General features: G+C 43.5%; 2 protein-coding genes across 2 annotated transcripts in view; one reads left to right on the top strand and one right to left on the bottom strand.

Annotated features, from left to right (window-relative positions):
- The window catches only part of SEPTIN10 (septin 10), a 69,283-nt gene extending 60,029 nt beyond the window's left edge, over window positions 1-9,254 (bottom strand). Inside the window, exon 1 of the mRNA XM_036756835.1 lies at window positions 8,925-9,254. Coding sequence (XP_036612730.1) covers window positions 8,925-8,954 — 30 coding nt within the window. The 5' untranslated portion in view covers window positions 8,955-9,254. The remainder of the gene's footprint in view (window positions 1-8,924) is intronic.
- Window positions 9,255-9,841: 587 nt separating this feature from the next.
- On the top strand, window positions 9,842-14,954 carry SOWAHC (sosondowah ankyrin repeat domain family member C). Its single transcript, XM_036758027.1, has one exon. It carries the CDS (start codon window positions 10,178-10,180, stop codon window positions 12,020-12,022), a length of 1,845 nt encoding a protein of 614 aa, XP_036613922.1. The 5' UTR covers window positions 9,842-10,177; the 3' UTR covers window positions 12,023-14,954.
- The last annotated feature ends 19 nt before the right edge of the window (window positions 14,955-14,973 follow it).

Genomic DNA, 14,973 nt, shown 5'->3' with positions numbered 1-14,973 from the left:
GAATTTTTTTAAAGAGAGAGAGAAAAAATTGTCAGCAAAACCAACATTTGGAAAAATCTGACATTATATGCCGGGTTGCACATCCCATCCAAAAGGTGCCACCTTTTTATCTCCTCTTTGGCATCAACCTTGGTCATTAAAATTTCAGAACATTCAGCTTTGATTACTTTGCTACTGTTGTTTGCATTTACGTTGTCGCAGTTGCTCTTTATGTGGTCTCCCTAGTTCTATTTACTCTACTTTGTATTAGTTAATTTATCTTTTCATGTTTCTTTGTACTCATCACTTCTAACAGCATGGTAATGTGCCATAACACTTCTAGTCAGTAAACAAACATTTATTAATTGATTATTATTATTGAGGCAGCTAGGAGGAGCAGTAGATACAGTGTTGGGTCTGAAGGTAGGAAGCCTAGAGTTCAAATCTAGCCTCAGTGTGACACTTTATCTGCCTCAGTTTCCTCAACTATACAATGAGGATAAAAACAGCACCTCCCTCACAGGGTTGAGCTAATATTTATAAAGCACTCAGCAGAGTGTTTGACATACAGTAGGCTCTATAAAAACACTTATTCCCTTTCCTATTAAGGGCCTATGATGTGTCGGGCACCGTGCTAGGTACTAGGGATACGAATACAAGAGAGAAAAAACAGTCCCTGCCCTCAAGGAGCTTACAAGTGTAATGGTGAAAGAACACACAAAATGGAGCTGAAAAGGGGCCGGGGGGGGGGGGGGGGGGGGGGGGCGGGGCAAAAAAACCTATGATTCAAGAGTCCAAAAAGGTCCAGAAGAGTGCAGAACCAAGTGAGAAATGAAAATGTGGTTGGTCTGGACCTCCTCCATTAAGTGGAGGTTTTGGAAAAGTTCGTGGCAAATCAGAGGGGTAAAGGGTACTGACTGATGAGGTATGAGTACCAAGGCTGATCTGATCTTGTAGTCCTTTGAGATTTCCCAATGATAAGGTTTCTGAGGGTGTGATAGAAAGTCCAAAGAATTCCAAGAGTCCAGAGCTGGGTGGGAAATGAAGAGTGCACCACAATTGGTTTAGCCAACCCCTAGTCAATGGAAATTTACTTGGGTCCCACTTCTTTGCTACAACAAATACTGCTATAAATATTTTGGTGCAAAAGGGACTTTCTTTTATGCATTACCTCCTCGAGGTGTATGCCTATCAGGTATCTCTGAGTTAAAGAATATGTACATTTTAGTTACTTTTTCTTCATAATTCCAAATTGCTCTGCAATAGATTAATTCACCGCTCCATCAACAAGTTCACGGGAATGTCTTTCTGTCCAAGACCCTTCTTATACAGATCATTCCCATCTTTTGTCACTTTGACCAACTTGTTGGGTGTGAAGCAAAGTCTCAATTATCTTGATTTCCATGTATTTTTATTAGTGATTTGGAACTTTCATATAGTTAACAGTAATTCTTTTATGAACTGTTAATTCATATTCATTGACCACTATTGGGGGTTAGCTTCTGGTCTTCTATAATTCTGTTCATTATCTATGTGGGTGTTCAGTCATTTCCAGTCATCTAACACTGTCACCCTACTTGGGGTTTTCACAGCAAAGCTACAAGAGTGTTTTGCCACTTCTTCTCCAGTTCATTTTACAGATGAGGAATGTAGATAGATAGACAGGCAGAAATAATGTATGTATATGTTGCATATTACATATACTTAGCAAAGGCATTTGCTACAAAAACTTTTCTTCCAGTTGACCACTTCCCTTCTTATCCTAGTTGTATTCATTCCATTTTGTGCAAAGGCATTTCCATTTCACGTAATCAAAATTATGTGACCTTTCATAATCGCAGCTAGACCTTATTTAAGAATGTATCCCCTACTGATAGTTGTAAAAGATACTTGTTCTGGTTCTCTTCCACTTTTTTTAATGGTATATATAAATGAGAGCTTTGGACTCATACTTCTAAGTTCTCTTCCACCTCAAAATCTATGATCCTTATGTAATTTTTTTAAAACCTTGCTTTTCACCTAATAACTTTTAGAAAGCAATATAGACATGCAGTGAGTTTTCATAAATCTATTGTTAGACAGCTTTTGCTTATTATACTGTGAAATTACAAAGAATCATGCCATGCTGGAAGCAAGGTCCATCCTTGTGAACACCTACACTACAGGAAGTTAGGTGCTATAAAGTAGATAGAGTGCTAAACCTAGAGTCAGGAAGACCAGAATACTAATCAGCCTTAAGGCAAGTACTAGTTGTATGACCTTGGGCAAGTCACATAACCTCTGCCTGCCTGGTTTTCCCCACTGTAAAATGGGGATAATAACACTTCCCACAGTTGTTGCAAGGATAAAATATGATAATACTTGTAAATCACTTTGCAAACCTTAAAGCGTATATAAATGCTAGCTATTATTAATAGCTATTGCCATCCCTATTACTCCAAACACGTACAGGACTATCATTATGTTCTTTACCTATAAAATAAGATGGAATATCCAGGACATCATCTACAATCAAAGACTTACCTCCTAAGGGAGAACAACTGGGCTCTTTGGTCTGGAGAGAACACTACCACCATAAAATAATTAAAATCACAGTTGTCTTAAGAAACAGCTTTCCAAAACAGGCTTTGTATTTGGGGCCCAGAGAAATAATAAATAAATGTTGGGGGGGGGGGGGGAAGGAACATTGAAATTACTGAATTTCTAAAGCTAAGACAATGAACCTTTACTCCTTCTGCTGCTTCCTTCATTGCCTACCTGAGCATAACAGTGGACCCTCTCCTCCTTTCTAACTTTAACACCTTGACTCCACCCAGTATTTCAGATGTATATTATTTTTGGACACATTCGTTATAAATGTTAATATTTAATGTCATTTTTAACTACAACGGCCCCTGCCCTTTTCTGTCACCTTAGTAATGTATCCTTCTCTATACTTCTGATGTTTCTGACAACAGTGCACCATCAGAATAGGTGTTTGTTAAAAAGTATCATTACTGTACAGTGTGTACTACTGTAATAGTTACATGTTACCTCAAAACTGTTTCTCTATTTCAGACATAAATACTTCACATTCCCCTAATCAGAACAAGAATTCAGGAACAGAGGGGCAGCTAGGTGGTGCAGTGAGTAGAGCATTGACCCTGGAGTCAGGAGGACCTGAGTTCAAGTCCAGCCTCAGACACTTGATACATTTACTAGCTGTGTGACCTTGGGCAAGTCACTTAACCCCACATGCCCTGCGTAAAACAAATAACAACAAAAAAAGAATTTGGGAACAGTTATCATGTTTTTCTATTTGTTTCATATTTCCCACATACTGCAAAGATCCCAACTTTCATCACCCCTGATATTCCCCCTGCCCATAGGACCCATCTCTATATTAGTCTTTATGAATTGCTATATAGGATCACCCTACTATTGATAAACTTTCAGTTCCATCCAGTTTGAAACTGAAGAATCTTCCCTCTCTAAGGTTTGTAGTGTTCTTTCCTAAAATGAATTATCAAAAGCAGTTAACTTCAGCTAAGTCAGGAACTCTTAACTTTTTTTTGGTGTCATAGACTCCTTTGAAACCCTCTAGGACTCTTCTCAAAAGGTTTTTAAATAATTGAGATGAAATGCTAAATTTCAGCTAGAGGTTAGTGAAAATAAAGAGGTAGGGTTTTCTTCCCCCATCCAATTTCAGAGTACTCCTGAAATCTCTCCATGGACTATGGACTCCAGGTTAAGAACTCCTGATATAAATCATTCAAAGTATGTGAAAAACAGCAAGGAAGTCAGTGTCACTGGATGGCAGAGTTCATGGGTTTAGGGAAAATAAGGTGTAAGAATACTGGAAAGATCTCAGCGGGCCAGGTTCTGAAGTGTTTGGGACATCAAACAGGATTTTATAGTTGATCCTGGAGGTGATAGGAAGCCTAGGGTTTACTAACTGACAAGGGTGGACAGTGATCATGGTCAGACTTGAGGAAGATCGATTTGACACCTGAGTGGAAGCTGGACTGGGAAGCATGGAGACCAACCAGAAGGCTATTGCATAAACACCTCGGCCTGGGCTTTAGAGAGCTATAGGGAGGGAGAGAGGAGCTGGCAGTGTCCAACAGACACTGAAAGTGACCTCCATCAGATTTCAGTCATAATGGGAGAGGAGAGGAGAGTGGCCCAAGCCACTATTTTCTTCCCATGAATCCCAGAATTTGAGACCACTACCTAAGCAGACCACCTTCTAAGGGAGTCACTGTAGTAAAAACAAAAACAAAAAAAACTCATCACCTGATATTAGACCCTGATAATAAGTCCCTCCCCAACCTTAACTAGGTAGTCCTCCAAGGGGTTCCATTGCCAGCCCTCACTCAAAAAGTCAATGACTTGATAGGACCTGCCAGAGTTTCCATTCCACTGGCAAACATCCAAAAGCACAGAGCTACTTACCTACGCTGCACAATAAAGGAAACAGAGTAAGACTTTGTGAGGATTATTCCATAAATCTATCCATATTAGTTGAAAAATTATAAAATCCATTCCACAGAGGAAAACTGAAGCATTAATGGTTTGGTAACTTGCCCAAAATCACACATCTAGTAATAATGCTAGAAACAGAACTGTCCCTTGCTCCCCACCACCACTCCCCACCTCACCCCCATTCAATCTACTAAGTTTCCTGTTACCAGTTAAACTGAATTTGCAATATAAAGTCCAATAACACTGTGCTAAAAATTCAAATCCTGTATTTCTTATAGGATGGCCATACAAAAATGACATAAGTACATGGGTTTTAAGTTGTTTCAATTGTTGTAGTAGATTGCACTACTCATTTTTTCAGATCTCCCTTATGAACAGCAACATATAACTGCAAGATATCTTACTGGGATTAAGGTGCCTTCCATGATCCCAGAAAATTTTCTATTTTAAGTTATTTAGAAGGTAAAGGAGATGGAACAATCAGTTTGTCTTATGGTCTGAGCAATAAACATGGTCTCATTAACAGAATGCGCTAGCCAACTCAGTTAAACACAAGCACCTGCTACATACCAATTTCTATCCTCTATGTAAAGATAAGCTACTAGGGCACTATGAAGATCCTCTACATTTGTGAATTTGGGTTATTATTTCCAGCACCCTATGCCAACACACTCTGCCTCAACAAAGATGTACATTTTTTGTGCCTACTTATTTACATGTTGAATTCTTCAACTTTAGGGAAAAGAGAAAGAGAAAGAGAAAGAGAGAGAGAGAGAGCGCGTGCGAGCATGTGATAAAGAATTAGAATAAACTAGAAAATAGACAGAAACAGCACACAATGAGAGTATGGCATTAGGGGAGTTTAAAAAATGTAGACAAACTAAAGCCCCTGGATGCCCCTAAGGAATTAATAATTTATTCATTCAGCAAATACCACCCAGGAGTAAGGTGCTATCTACAGAACAAGTTGTTTACAAACTTACTGGGAAGAAAAACCATATATAAATAAAGTCATTAATGACATTACAAAAGATGTCATAAAGGAGTATGTGACCAAGTGCTAGATAAGGGGTGACAATCATTAAGTGCTGTGAGTTCATACCCAGGAGACAGTACCATGATCAGTGACGACTGAAGTGACATGGGAAGCTTCATGAAGGAGGTGAGATTTCAGTCAGACCTTGAAGGATGGATAGGAATTGGATTGGGAGTTGGGGGGATAAGGTAGCTAAGATAGTCTGATAATCAAAACAAAAAGGTAATGATGCAGCAATTTGCATGAATTCTGTAATTTGACAAAGTATTTGAGGGGGAAAAGAAAATTAAGAAAATAGTTGTGAAAGCTTATCTTCAATTAAGCAGATACTTACTAAACTAAGAAGGAAATGGAAGAGAAGAATGAGAGAATCCGAGGCTTGCAACATCTGAAATAGAAATTGTGACTTCTATAATACTATTCAGAAGTAGTCAATAGACACAAAACTGTCATTTGATGGAAAGTTATGAGTAGCTCTCTGAAGATAGACAAATGTCAAGCACTTGCATTCAAGACATTAAGAGACAAAAAAGTCCTGCTGCTGTCACAGAGGTTAGCAATAAACATGAGAAATAGTATAGTATATTGGATAGAAAACAGTATCATTGGAGTCAGGAAAATTTGGATTTGAGTTCTAACTCTGAAAAATAGGCCATATGACAATCCCTAACCTGTAAAAGACTCCCCAAAGGACCAGACAAAAAAAATATTCCAAAACAAAACCTTCCAAACCCTACCTTCAGTGGTAACCAAATAAAGGAATATTATCTGGCTCGTAAATGAAAACAACACTTAAATTACAGATAGAGATATTCAGTTGATTTTTAAAATCAAGTCATGCTCACAGGAAACCAGATATACTCATGGAATAAGAAAATCAGCAATGGTAACTGGACTAAGTTTTGACTTGATTCAGGTATGAATAAGGCTTCTAGATTAAGATGTTTTCTGAAGCTTAACCATCAAAGAGGGTAGCAAGTTAACAAGGTGTGATATAGCAAGATTTTTATAACCTGTGGAAGTAATGGTGGAAATGAAACTAAACAGTGCTAGAGCCAAGTCCATTACTAATTAAACCTCTCTGACTCTTCTTCATTTGTTAATCATTTAGTTACTGCTCTGAATATCCAATGAGAACAATAACTAACATTTGTATGGACACTTTAAAATCTTCAAAACACTTATCTGTAAAATAAGGTTAGATGAGATGGTCACCAAGGACCTTTAACTCTAAGACATAATTCTAAGAGAGCATAATATTATCTAGAGTCTCACAAAAAGCCTATGAGGCAGACATCCCCATTTTACTGATGAGGAAAGGTGAAGTCAAGTGACTTGAGCATAACCATCTGGCTAATAATAAGTCAAAGAGGAACTGAATGCACATTTCAACTGACTCCATGTCCAAGGGCTCTCTTTCCTCTAGACCATGCTTAGATGCATATATGCTTTCAAATCTAAAGTGACAGAACTGTACTTTTAGGGTAGTCAGTCAACCAGTATTTACTAAGCACTGACAATGTGACAGACATTGGGATACAGAAAAAGGCAAAACAAAAACAGTCCCCGCTCTCAAGGATTTCACAACGTTATGGGAACTCAGAAATGTGCTATAAAACAAGGCACAATTTTAAAAAAATCTACAGTATACGAAATTTCCACTTTTTTGGACAAAGGGGAACAAATGCAAAATTGAGTTAAAAGAGTGTTACAGAGATCAGGCTTTGCAAACCTTAGGGTGATATATAAAAGAAAGTTATGTAATATCCTGCCCCTCACGTTCTCTTAGTTTGTATAGTTCTGCGTGGCAGCAAGAAATAGTGAAGAGTGTGCTGGAAAAGTGCCAAGACTCTGGGAAGTCAAATTCAAATCCACCTCCAACCCCAGCTTCCTATCTGTGTGACCTTAGGCAGGTTACCTGACTTCTAAGACTCAGTTTCTTCACCTCTTAATTGATCTCTGAGATCTCTTCTAAATCTCTATGGTCCTAAGTCACATTTGCTTAATTTCTGGGTTTTAATTTCTTCATATTTAAAATGGAAAAACCTCTTTCAGGAACTACCTCACAGGGCTCTTGGGAGAATATAAGGAGATTCACCTCCGTTAAAGTGTTTTATGAAGCTTAAAGCTCTGTATTTTGGACCACTGCATTGAGCTTGCCCCTCTATCTGGTATTGTTTTTATACATTCTACCCTATAGCATACTTCTGTGATGGGAGAGACAGACTAATCAAGAACTGGGGTTGTATTCTTTTTTTTTCCACTTTTGTATTCCTAATGCCTAATACAATACCCTGCCTGTAGTAGATGCCTAAGAAATATTTGCGCCCTTTATTGAAGCATATTATGATCCCAGCCTTAAAGGATGGTCCAGATTTGCAGAAAAGATGCCAGGAATGGGAAGAGGGCAAAGGCACCAAAAGAATACGGTCTAAGAACAGCCCAGGAGATCCCCAAAAGGGACTATTATAGTGGAAATGGCCAAAGGGTAAACGGGGCCCTGAATGCCAGGATAACAAGTTTCCGCTTTATCCTACAGGTAACAAGAGAAACAGAATCCATGCAAACGTTATTATTTATATTAAATGTGCAAGTTATATTTCCACACTCACAAATGATAAGTTATGTTTTCCATAATCATAAAACTTTAAGCAAACGCTTGATAGCACAAGATCTCAGGTGTTAATTTTTCCACAGACAGGAGAACAAACAGGCCGCTATCCAACATAAACGTGGGCAAACTTCCATTCCATTCTTTCCTAAAAGCCCTAACACGAAGAGTACAAAAGCACCCTCCTAATTCCACGCTCAAGCCTGCCTTCTTAATTACAGCTTGCACCATGTAGTCAGAGGTCTGTCCTAATTGTAATACACAGCGATATAAAGAAGGGAGTTTGGACATCTCATCCCTGCACCGCTTTCTCCTGAAGGCCCGCAACCTAATCAACAAAACCGCTCCCACCCTTTTCGGCAAGAGAGAAAGTTTCCTGCTCCCGGATTCTGGAGGCTTCCCCGCCCCCAGCATCCCTCCCCCGCCCCGGTGGTTAGGGCTTTGTCTGCCGGCGCGCGCCCCTTCTCCACTGCTAGTGGGGAGACCCCTAAGCGCGCGTGGAGTTGAGGGGACTGGGGAGGGGAAGAAGAGGAGGTTCGGCAGACAATAAGCAGAATTGACGGAGTCGAGAGGAAGCAAAAGGAAAAGTGGGCGAGCCGGGGGCTCCCGAGAGGAGAGCCCGGGCGGACGGGGCTGTAAGTCCAGCGTCGGGTGGGGAGTGGGGGTGGGCTGGGGGTCTCCGAAGTTGACAACTCTGCCGAAGATAGGAGCCGAGGATCGAAGCCTCCCCCTCCCGGAGGCGAGCAGCCGCCGCCCCGCCAGCCCCCCACTCCCGGGCGCGCACGGAGGCATTGGCAACATTCCCCGGAGGATGCCCCGGGAGGCGGCACTTACTGCGTGCCGCGCCACATCGGAGGAAGTCATGGTCTCCGGGGATGTCCTGTAGCTGGCCAGGATCCGGGGTGCGGGATAAGAGAAAGCCCGAGCCGCAATCTCTGCGCCCTCTAGCCTCCGAGGGTGCTGGAGAAGCCCTGGAGCAGAGAGTGAGGAGAGGGGAGGAACCCGAGTGGTCCGGACTACAGCCCGGGGCGCCCAGCTGCTGGAATTTAACTAGTGGCGCAAAGGAGTCTGGAGCAAGCTTCCCGGGGAGGGTGGGACTAGGAGAGCGGGATCCCGGGGGCTGGAGTGGGGTGGAGCCAGAGCCCCGAGCCGCGCGGGAGACCCGGGCGGAGTTCATTGAGGGCGGTAGCCCGAGGGGGGAGGAGGCGGGGCCTTAGCGGAAAGGCCTCCACGAGGAGATGGAAACGGGGCGGGGTCAAGTCGGGAGACTCCGAAGAGGGGAGGTCCTCGTGTGCGAAGACTCTGGCCAGCTGGGGGCGCTAGCGCGACGCGACTGACAATCAGGCGCTGGGCCCGAGCCCAGCTGAGGACGGGGGAGGGGTACGTGCAGGCACCGGAGTCATCCGTGGCACTCGCCACGCTTCTTGGTTTAGGCCAGGAACCTCCCTTCGTGGCAGAGAACCCCATGATGTTTCCGAGAGGGAGGAGGACAAAAGAGAGTCTGGAACAGTTTGGGGGGAGGGGGTGTGTTTTCTGAAAGCGGGGAGAACGTCCAGAGTAAAAACAATGAAGGGAACGTAGAGAGAATGTGCGCGCCCCCTCCCCCACAACCCCCTGGGCAACCACAGTTAGTGGTGACTGAGATTGGCCGTCCAGAGGGCGGGACCGGAAGTGAGGCGGAGCCCGCGGGGAGGGGCCAGCGGGGAGGGAGGTAGGGGAAGGGCGGGGCGGTGGGAGTAGGGGGCGGGGTCTGGGGCGGCTGCTGTTGCTTTTGCTGCTTGCTAGTAGAGGTGGTGGCCAGGCAGCCGCTGCTGGAGGCAGCTGCAGACACCGCGGCGTCTGTCTGTCCGGAGGCACCGACTGGGGCCGGCCTCACCGAGCGCTGGAGCAGAGGTTCGCGGTCTCCCAGGTCCGGCCCGCGTGTCGGGCGCCGCCGTCCAGCTCCCGCAGGATTCGAGCCACCGCCCCCTTTTCTCCAGAAGGGTCCCCTAGCCGAACTGCCCTTCCCGCCTGCGATGGGGCCGGGCTGAGCCGCCTCCCGCCCCGCTGTCCCTTTGCAAGGGAGAAAGGAGGAGGGGAGGAGAGGGATGGAGGAGCTCGAGCAGGAGGCGGTGCTGCTCTTCCTCAGCCAAAGAGGGGGCCGAGCCCGCAACGCGGAGCTGGTGGAGCATTTCAAGGGGGCCCTGGGGGGCGAGCCCGAGCAGCGAGCTCGGGCCCGGGAGCGTTTCAAGCAGCTTGTGAACGCTGTGGCCACGGTCCGAACCGACCCTGCGGACGGGACCAAGTACGTGTACCTGAAGAAGAAGTTCAGCGGCGGTGGTCCACCTCCCCCAGTGCACACGGGGGCCCCGACCCCGCAGGCCCCCGAGGGCGACGAGCCTGGGGCGGGCAGTGAGCATCATCCCTCACCTCCTGCCGAGCCGGCGGACTTGAGAAACGAGGATGCTCGGAGTCCACCAACCTCCCCTGGAAATGGGGAGCCTAACCGTGTGTTGCAGGAACAGGAGCCGCAGTTACCGCCGCAAGCATCTCTCCAGGTAGTACCTAGCATCTCGGTGACCGAAGCATCCGAGCTCGAGGAGGCCCCGGGCCCTTCGGACAGCGCTAACCCGGCTACCTCTAATGGGCCTGAGTCAGCGGAGGGAAGCGCTCCTCCCTCCACTGAGGACCACCCGCTCCCAGAGGGCACCCCTGAGGAAAGTGGACGGTCAGCGGACCAGGAATCGCCACCCCAACTACTCTCGGGTGAAAGCAGCAGGAATGAATTGACGAGATTGGCGCAGGTGCAGCCCCTGGGCGTCGGGGCGCGGAGGAAGAACTCTAGACGCAATGTACCTCTGCTCCGGGGGCTGCCGCAGGGTTCCTGCGGTGGGGAAGAGTCAGAGCCTTTCCCAAGAAACTGGGAGGAGGGAGACATCTGCAGCTCCCCAGGAGGAGTCAGTACCCCGAGACCTGGCCGAAAGAATTTGCTGGACCTGATGATAGGCAGCTCCCCGCAGCTTAAGAGGAGCTTCTTTGTTGGGGGAAACAGCCCTGGGGGCTCTTCCGGAGGGGGCCGTGCCACCAGAGGTGGTGGAGACTCGGATACCGCTTCCCTGGCTTCATCTTCCACCGAGGAGGAAGGAAGCGCAGCCGGGTCGGTGGCCTTGGACCCTCTGGAGCATGCCTGGATGCTTTCTGCCTCGGATGGTAAATGGGACAGCTTGGAGGGACTGCTCACTTGCGAACCTGGGCTATTGGCCAAGCGTGATTTCATCACCGGCTTCACCTGCCTTCACTGGGCCGCCAAACACGGAAAGCAGGAACTCCTGGCCATGCTGGTCAACTTTGCCAACAAGCACCAGTTACCGGTAAACATCAACGCCAGGACCAGCGCAGGCTATACAGCTCTGCACCTAGCAGCAATGCACGGACATGTGGAGGTGGTGAAGTTGCTGGTGGGGGCCTACGATGCAGACGTGGACATTAGAGATTACAGCGGGAAAAAGGCCTCTCAGTACCTGAGCCAGAGCATAGCAGAAGAGATCAAGAACTTGGTGGGCGCCCTGGAAGATGATGATGGAGAGAGCACTTCGGATAGTGGAGGTGGTCGCTGGAAGCTCTCTAAAGTGCTCCCTTCCCATCTTATCACATATAAACTCTCTCACGTGCTGGAGGATGGGGGAGATCACCACCACCATCACCACCACCACTCCTTGACTGATGGGTCAGCGAGCGGCAAGTCAATGAGTCGCAAAGCATCAGGTGGCAGCAGCAACAGCAGTAGGATGAGACCCAGACTCAACAAAATCCGGTTCCGAACACAGATCATTCACAGCACTCCCTCTCTCAGGGACCCAGAACAACCACTATCAGAGGAAGAAAGGCCCCTTAAAAGCAGCTCCTCCACATCCTCCTTCAAACTGAGACCGAAGTCCAATGTATTCGGGTAAAAATTAATCTTTTGGGCACAATTTCTAGTATGTGCCCTCTGGTATGGGAATTTTGGATGTCAAACAGAATTAGGAATAAGTATAGCAAGGGGGAGGGGGAAGATTAAGGAAAATAAACTGTGTTCTGTACTTGGGGGGAGGGGAAGGAGCGGGAAAGAGGTCATGCATTCCCTTTGGTAAACCCATGTATAAACAAACTACAGAGTTAGGTTTTTAAACCTCTGCGTAAATGGCCGATTCTCTACAAACACTGGCTTATTTTGGGCGAGGTGTATCAGTGCCAACAGATTCCTTCCCCTTAGAATTTTTTCTTCTTCTAGATCTCGGGTTTTTAGGGTCTAGACAGGAACTTAAAGTGGGAAGAACTTTTTAGTGTTACTTTTTACTGTTACTGAGTTTTATGCATAAATACATCATTTTTGATGCATCCGTTTAAATAGCACTACTCCCACAGGAACATGATAACGCAGTTTGTATTGAAATTTGTATGTGCTGCCATGCATTTTCTATAAATGTATTTGCTGTTGGAGGTACTATTACTACTGAATGTATAGTCAGAAGAATGCAAAAGCACTGATAAAGAATAATTGAGAGTGAAAATGGGAGTCTTCAGTAGCAGTTAAACTGTTTAAAAAAACCAATTTCAGTTTATAGTCACTGTGAACTCAAATGTTAAGTACATTTATTTTTGAGTTGTTACAGTCCATCCTGTGGTACATTCCATCTAACTGTATACAACAGCCCCGCATTCAGGTGCATCATTAGTAACTTTACCCAGCAGACCTAGAACACTCGGGACCCAATCATGCAGTAAATTAATAGTTCTTTAGGCAGACCTAAGTCAATTTAAGTATTAAATATTCCTAGTCGTTACTTTTTAAGTTGGTTAATAACCTAAGGGTCATTTAACCAATGGCCTTGCTTTTTTTGACCCATGGCCTTTGGAGCGGAAATGCTTAAAGAAACAATGTCTGATTTTAGATGCTTAGCTAGCATTGACACTATACTAGCATGAGCCTGTGAAGTAACTATTAAGTTAGACTGTGATAGACTATTACTATTAAATCCCACTGAAGGTACAATTCATTTTTTATTTTTACAAATAGAACTTTCTTATTACCTGTGCTCTGAAGTAATGTTCTGCACATTTTAAGATCTTAGTCTAAACCCATTAGCTAATCTTACCAGCTTCCTTGAAGTTTAATAGATACATATGCTAAAGAAAGATGTCAATTAAAAGCCAGGTGGTGAATCTTCCAAGTTTAAAAATGGCACTTTCCCTTCAAGAAGTAAGATTCAGGGCTGGTCCTACATTTTGAATGCTGCTGGTTGTCCAATCCCTTTGTACATAAACGAAATTAAAATAATGCCAATTAAAATCCAAGACTTTAAAGTGTGGTTCCCAATTACATTTCCTTTATATGTATATTTTGAATGAATGGCTTTATATTTCATTTTAAAATCTAGCTCAAAAGCATATCAAGGCCTCTATCACTAAATTAGAAAAAATGATAGCTAACCCAAGCAGATCTGCTCTTATCAATTCTCACATATATAGCATTTCTGGTACTCTGTTGCAAACTTCCAAGCACCTACCTACTGGAGTAGAGATATTGAGGGTAAGGGAACTTCCCCTAAATTACCAGTTTAACCACTGCATAGTATGCACAGAGTTACTGCATTTAGAGTTCTATATCTCAGCATACAGAAATTAGCAACAATTTGATGTAATATCTTTCATTAGATGAGGAATGTTACTTGCATAAAGACACATAAAAATTATCCTTTAAAAATGTAAGCTATATTCCTTGGTGCCTTTAATTTCTTTTCGTTTGCTGTTATAAAAACGGGGCATATCAATGCTTAAAAAGCACTTTTTACTCACAGATGGGTCAAGAGACACTCTGTAATCTTCTGCAAGGAAAAAATGGATTTCTTATGCGAAGAAAACTCACTTGCTCTTTATCATCTGTATAGCTTATAAGGAAAACAGTTAAATGAAACTCAAAATATCTAATAATGCAGAATAAAGTATGGCTTCCCTGCTCCTAATTTGCATTAAAACTATAGGCTAAGGGACAAGATTTATCTTGACTGAAAATTTTAACCCTCTAATTACTAATGTAAATGTTGGCATAGTTTAAGCATTCCTATTTTGAAATATAATTCAATAACATTTTGATTAGAATACAAATATATCTGAATGTACTGTTGAACAATCAAAACACTAAACTATTACATAGGAGTGGTACCTAGTAGAACAGGATATTTTGAAGAATTTTATGGGTTTAACATTCCAACACTTTGTAGATCTAGCAATTTGTATATATTTTGCTTTTACCTTCCCCTCCCACCAAAGTATTTGTTTTGGCTTACACATAAAAGTATATTAGTATCATTTTCAAAAATCATTCCATTTAGGAGCTACTTTAAATCTGCCTAATCATAATGTGCTTGTGTGCTATGAAATTTGTAGCATATATTTCACTTTTTGACACTTTACATTTCCTCTTTGTTGTTTTTTAAAATTCCAAATCAAAGGAATATGAGATCAAATTATTTGTATTCACCTGAAATTCATAAAGTTGTGCCTATTCATGGATATATGTGTATTGGACACTCTAAAAGATGCTTATTCAAAAACTGTGATACAAAAAATGAACGTGTGTGTGTCATAGGTACACTTGAAACTATTGAATGTGTATTAATTCTGTTAACTTTTTATGGTATGTGTACTGCAGCTAGCCTGTATAACTTGAAAATTTGATACCACTTTATTGTGTCTTATGCCTAAAAACTTGGGGGCCAGGATGCCTTGTCTTTTTATATATATATATGTATAGTAAAAGTTTGGGAGTCTGAGAGTTTGGTTTGTGTGTAAGGAGTTGAACTTTCGTTTTGCCAAAATAAAAGTTACCCACTAGAATTTTGCTCAGTTTTTGTTGTGTTGT

Source organism: Trichosurus vulpecula, chromosome 4 (assembly GCF_011100635.1).
Source record: "Trichosurus vulpecula isolate mTriVul1 chromosome 4, mTriVul1.pri, whole genome shotgun sequence".
Classification (NCBI taxonomy): domain Eukaryota; kingdom Metazoa; phylum Chordata; class Mammalia; order Diprotodontia; family Phalangeridae; genus Trichosurus; species Trichosurus vulpecula.
The sequence above is the reverse complement of the archived record's forward strand: the minus strand, read 5'-3'. Positions and strand labels throughout refer to the sequence as shown.

Excerpts from the sequence above, each read along its gene's own strand:
- SOWAHC (XM_036758027.1), top strand. The coding sequence starts at position 10,178 with ATGGAGGAGCTCGAGCAGGAGGCGGTGCTGCTCTTCCTCAGCCAAAGA.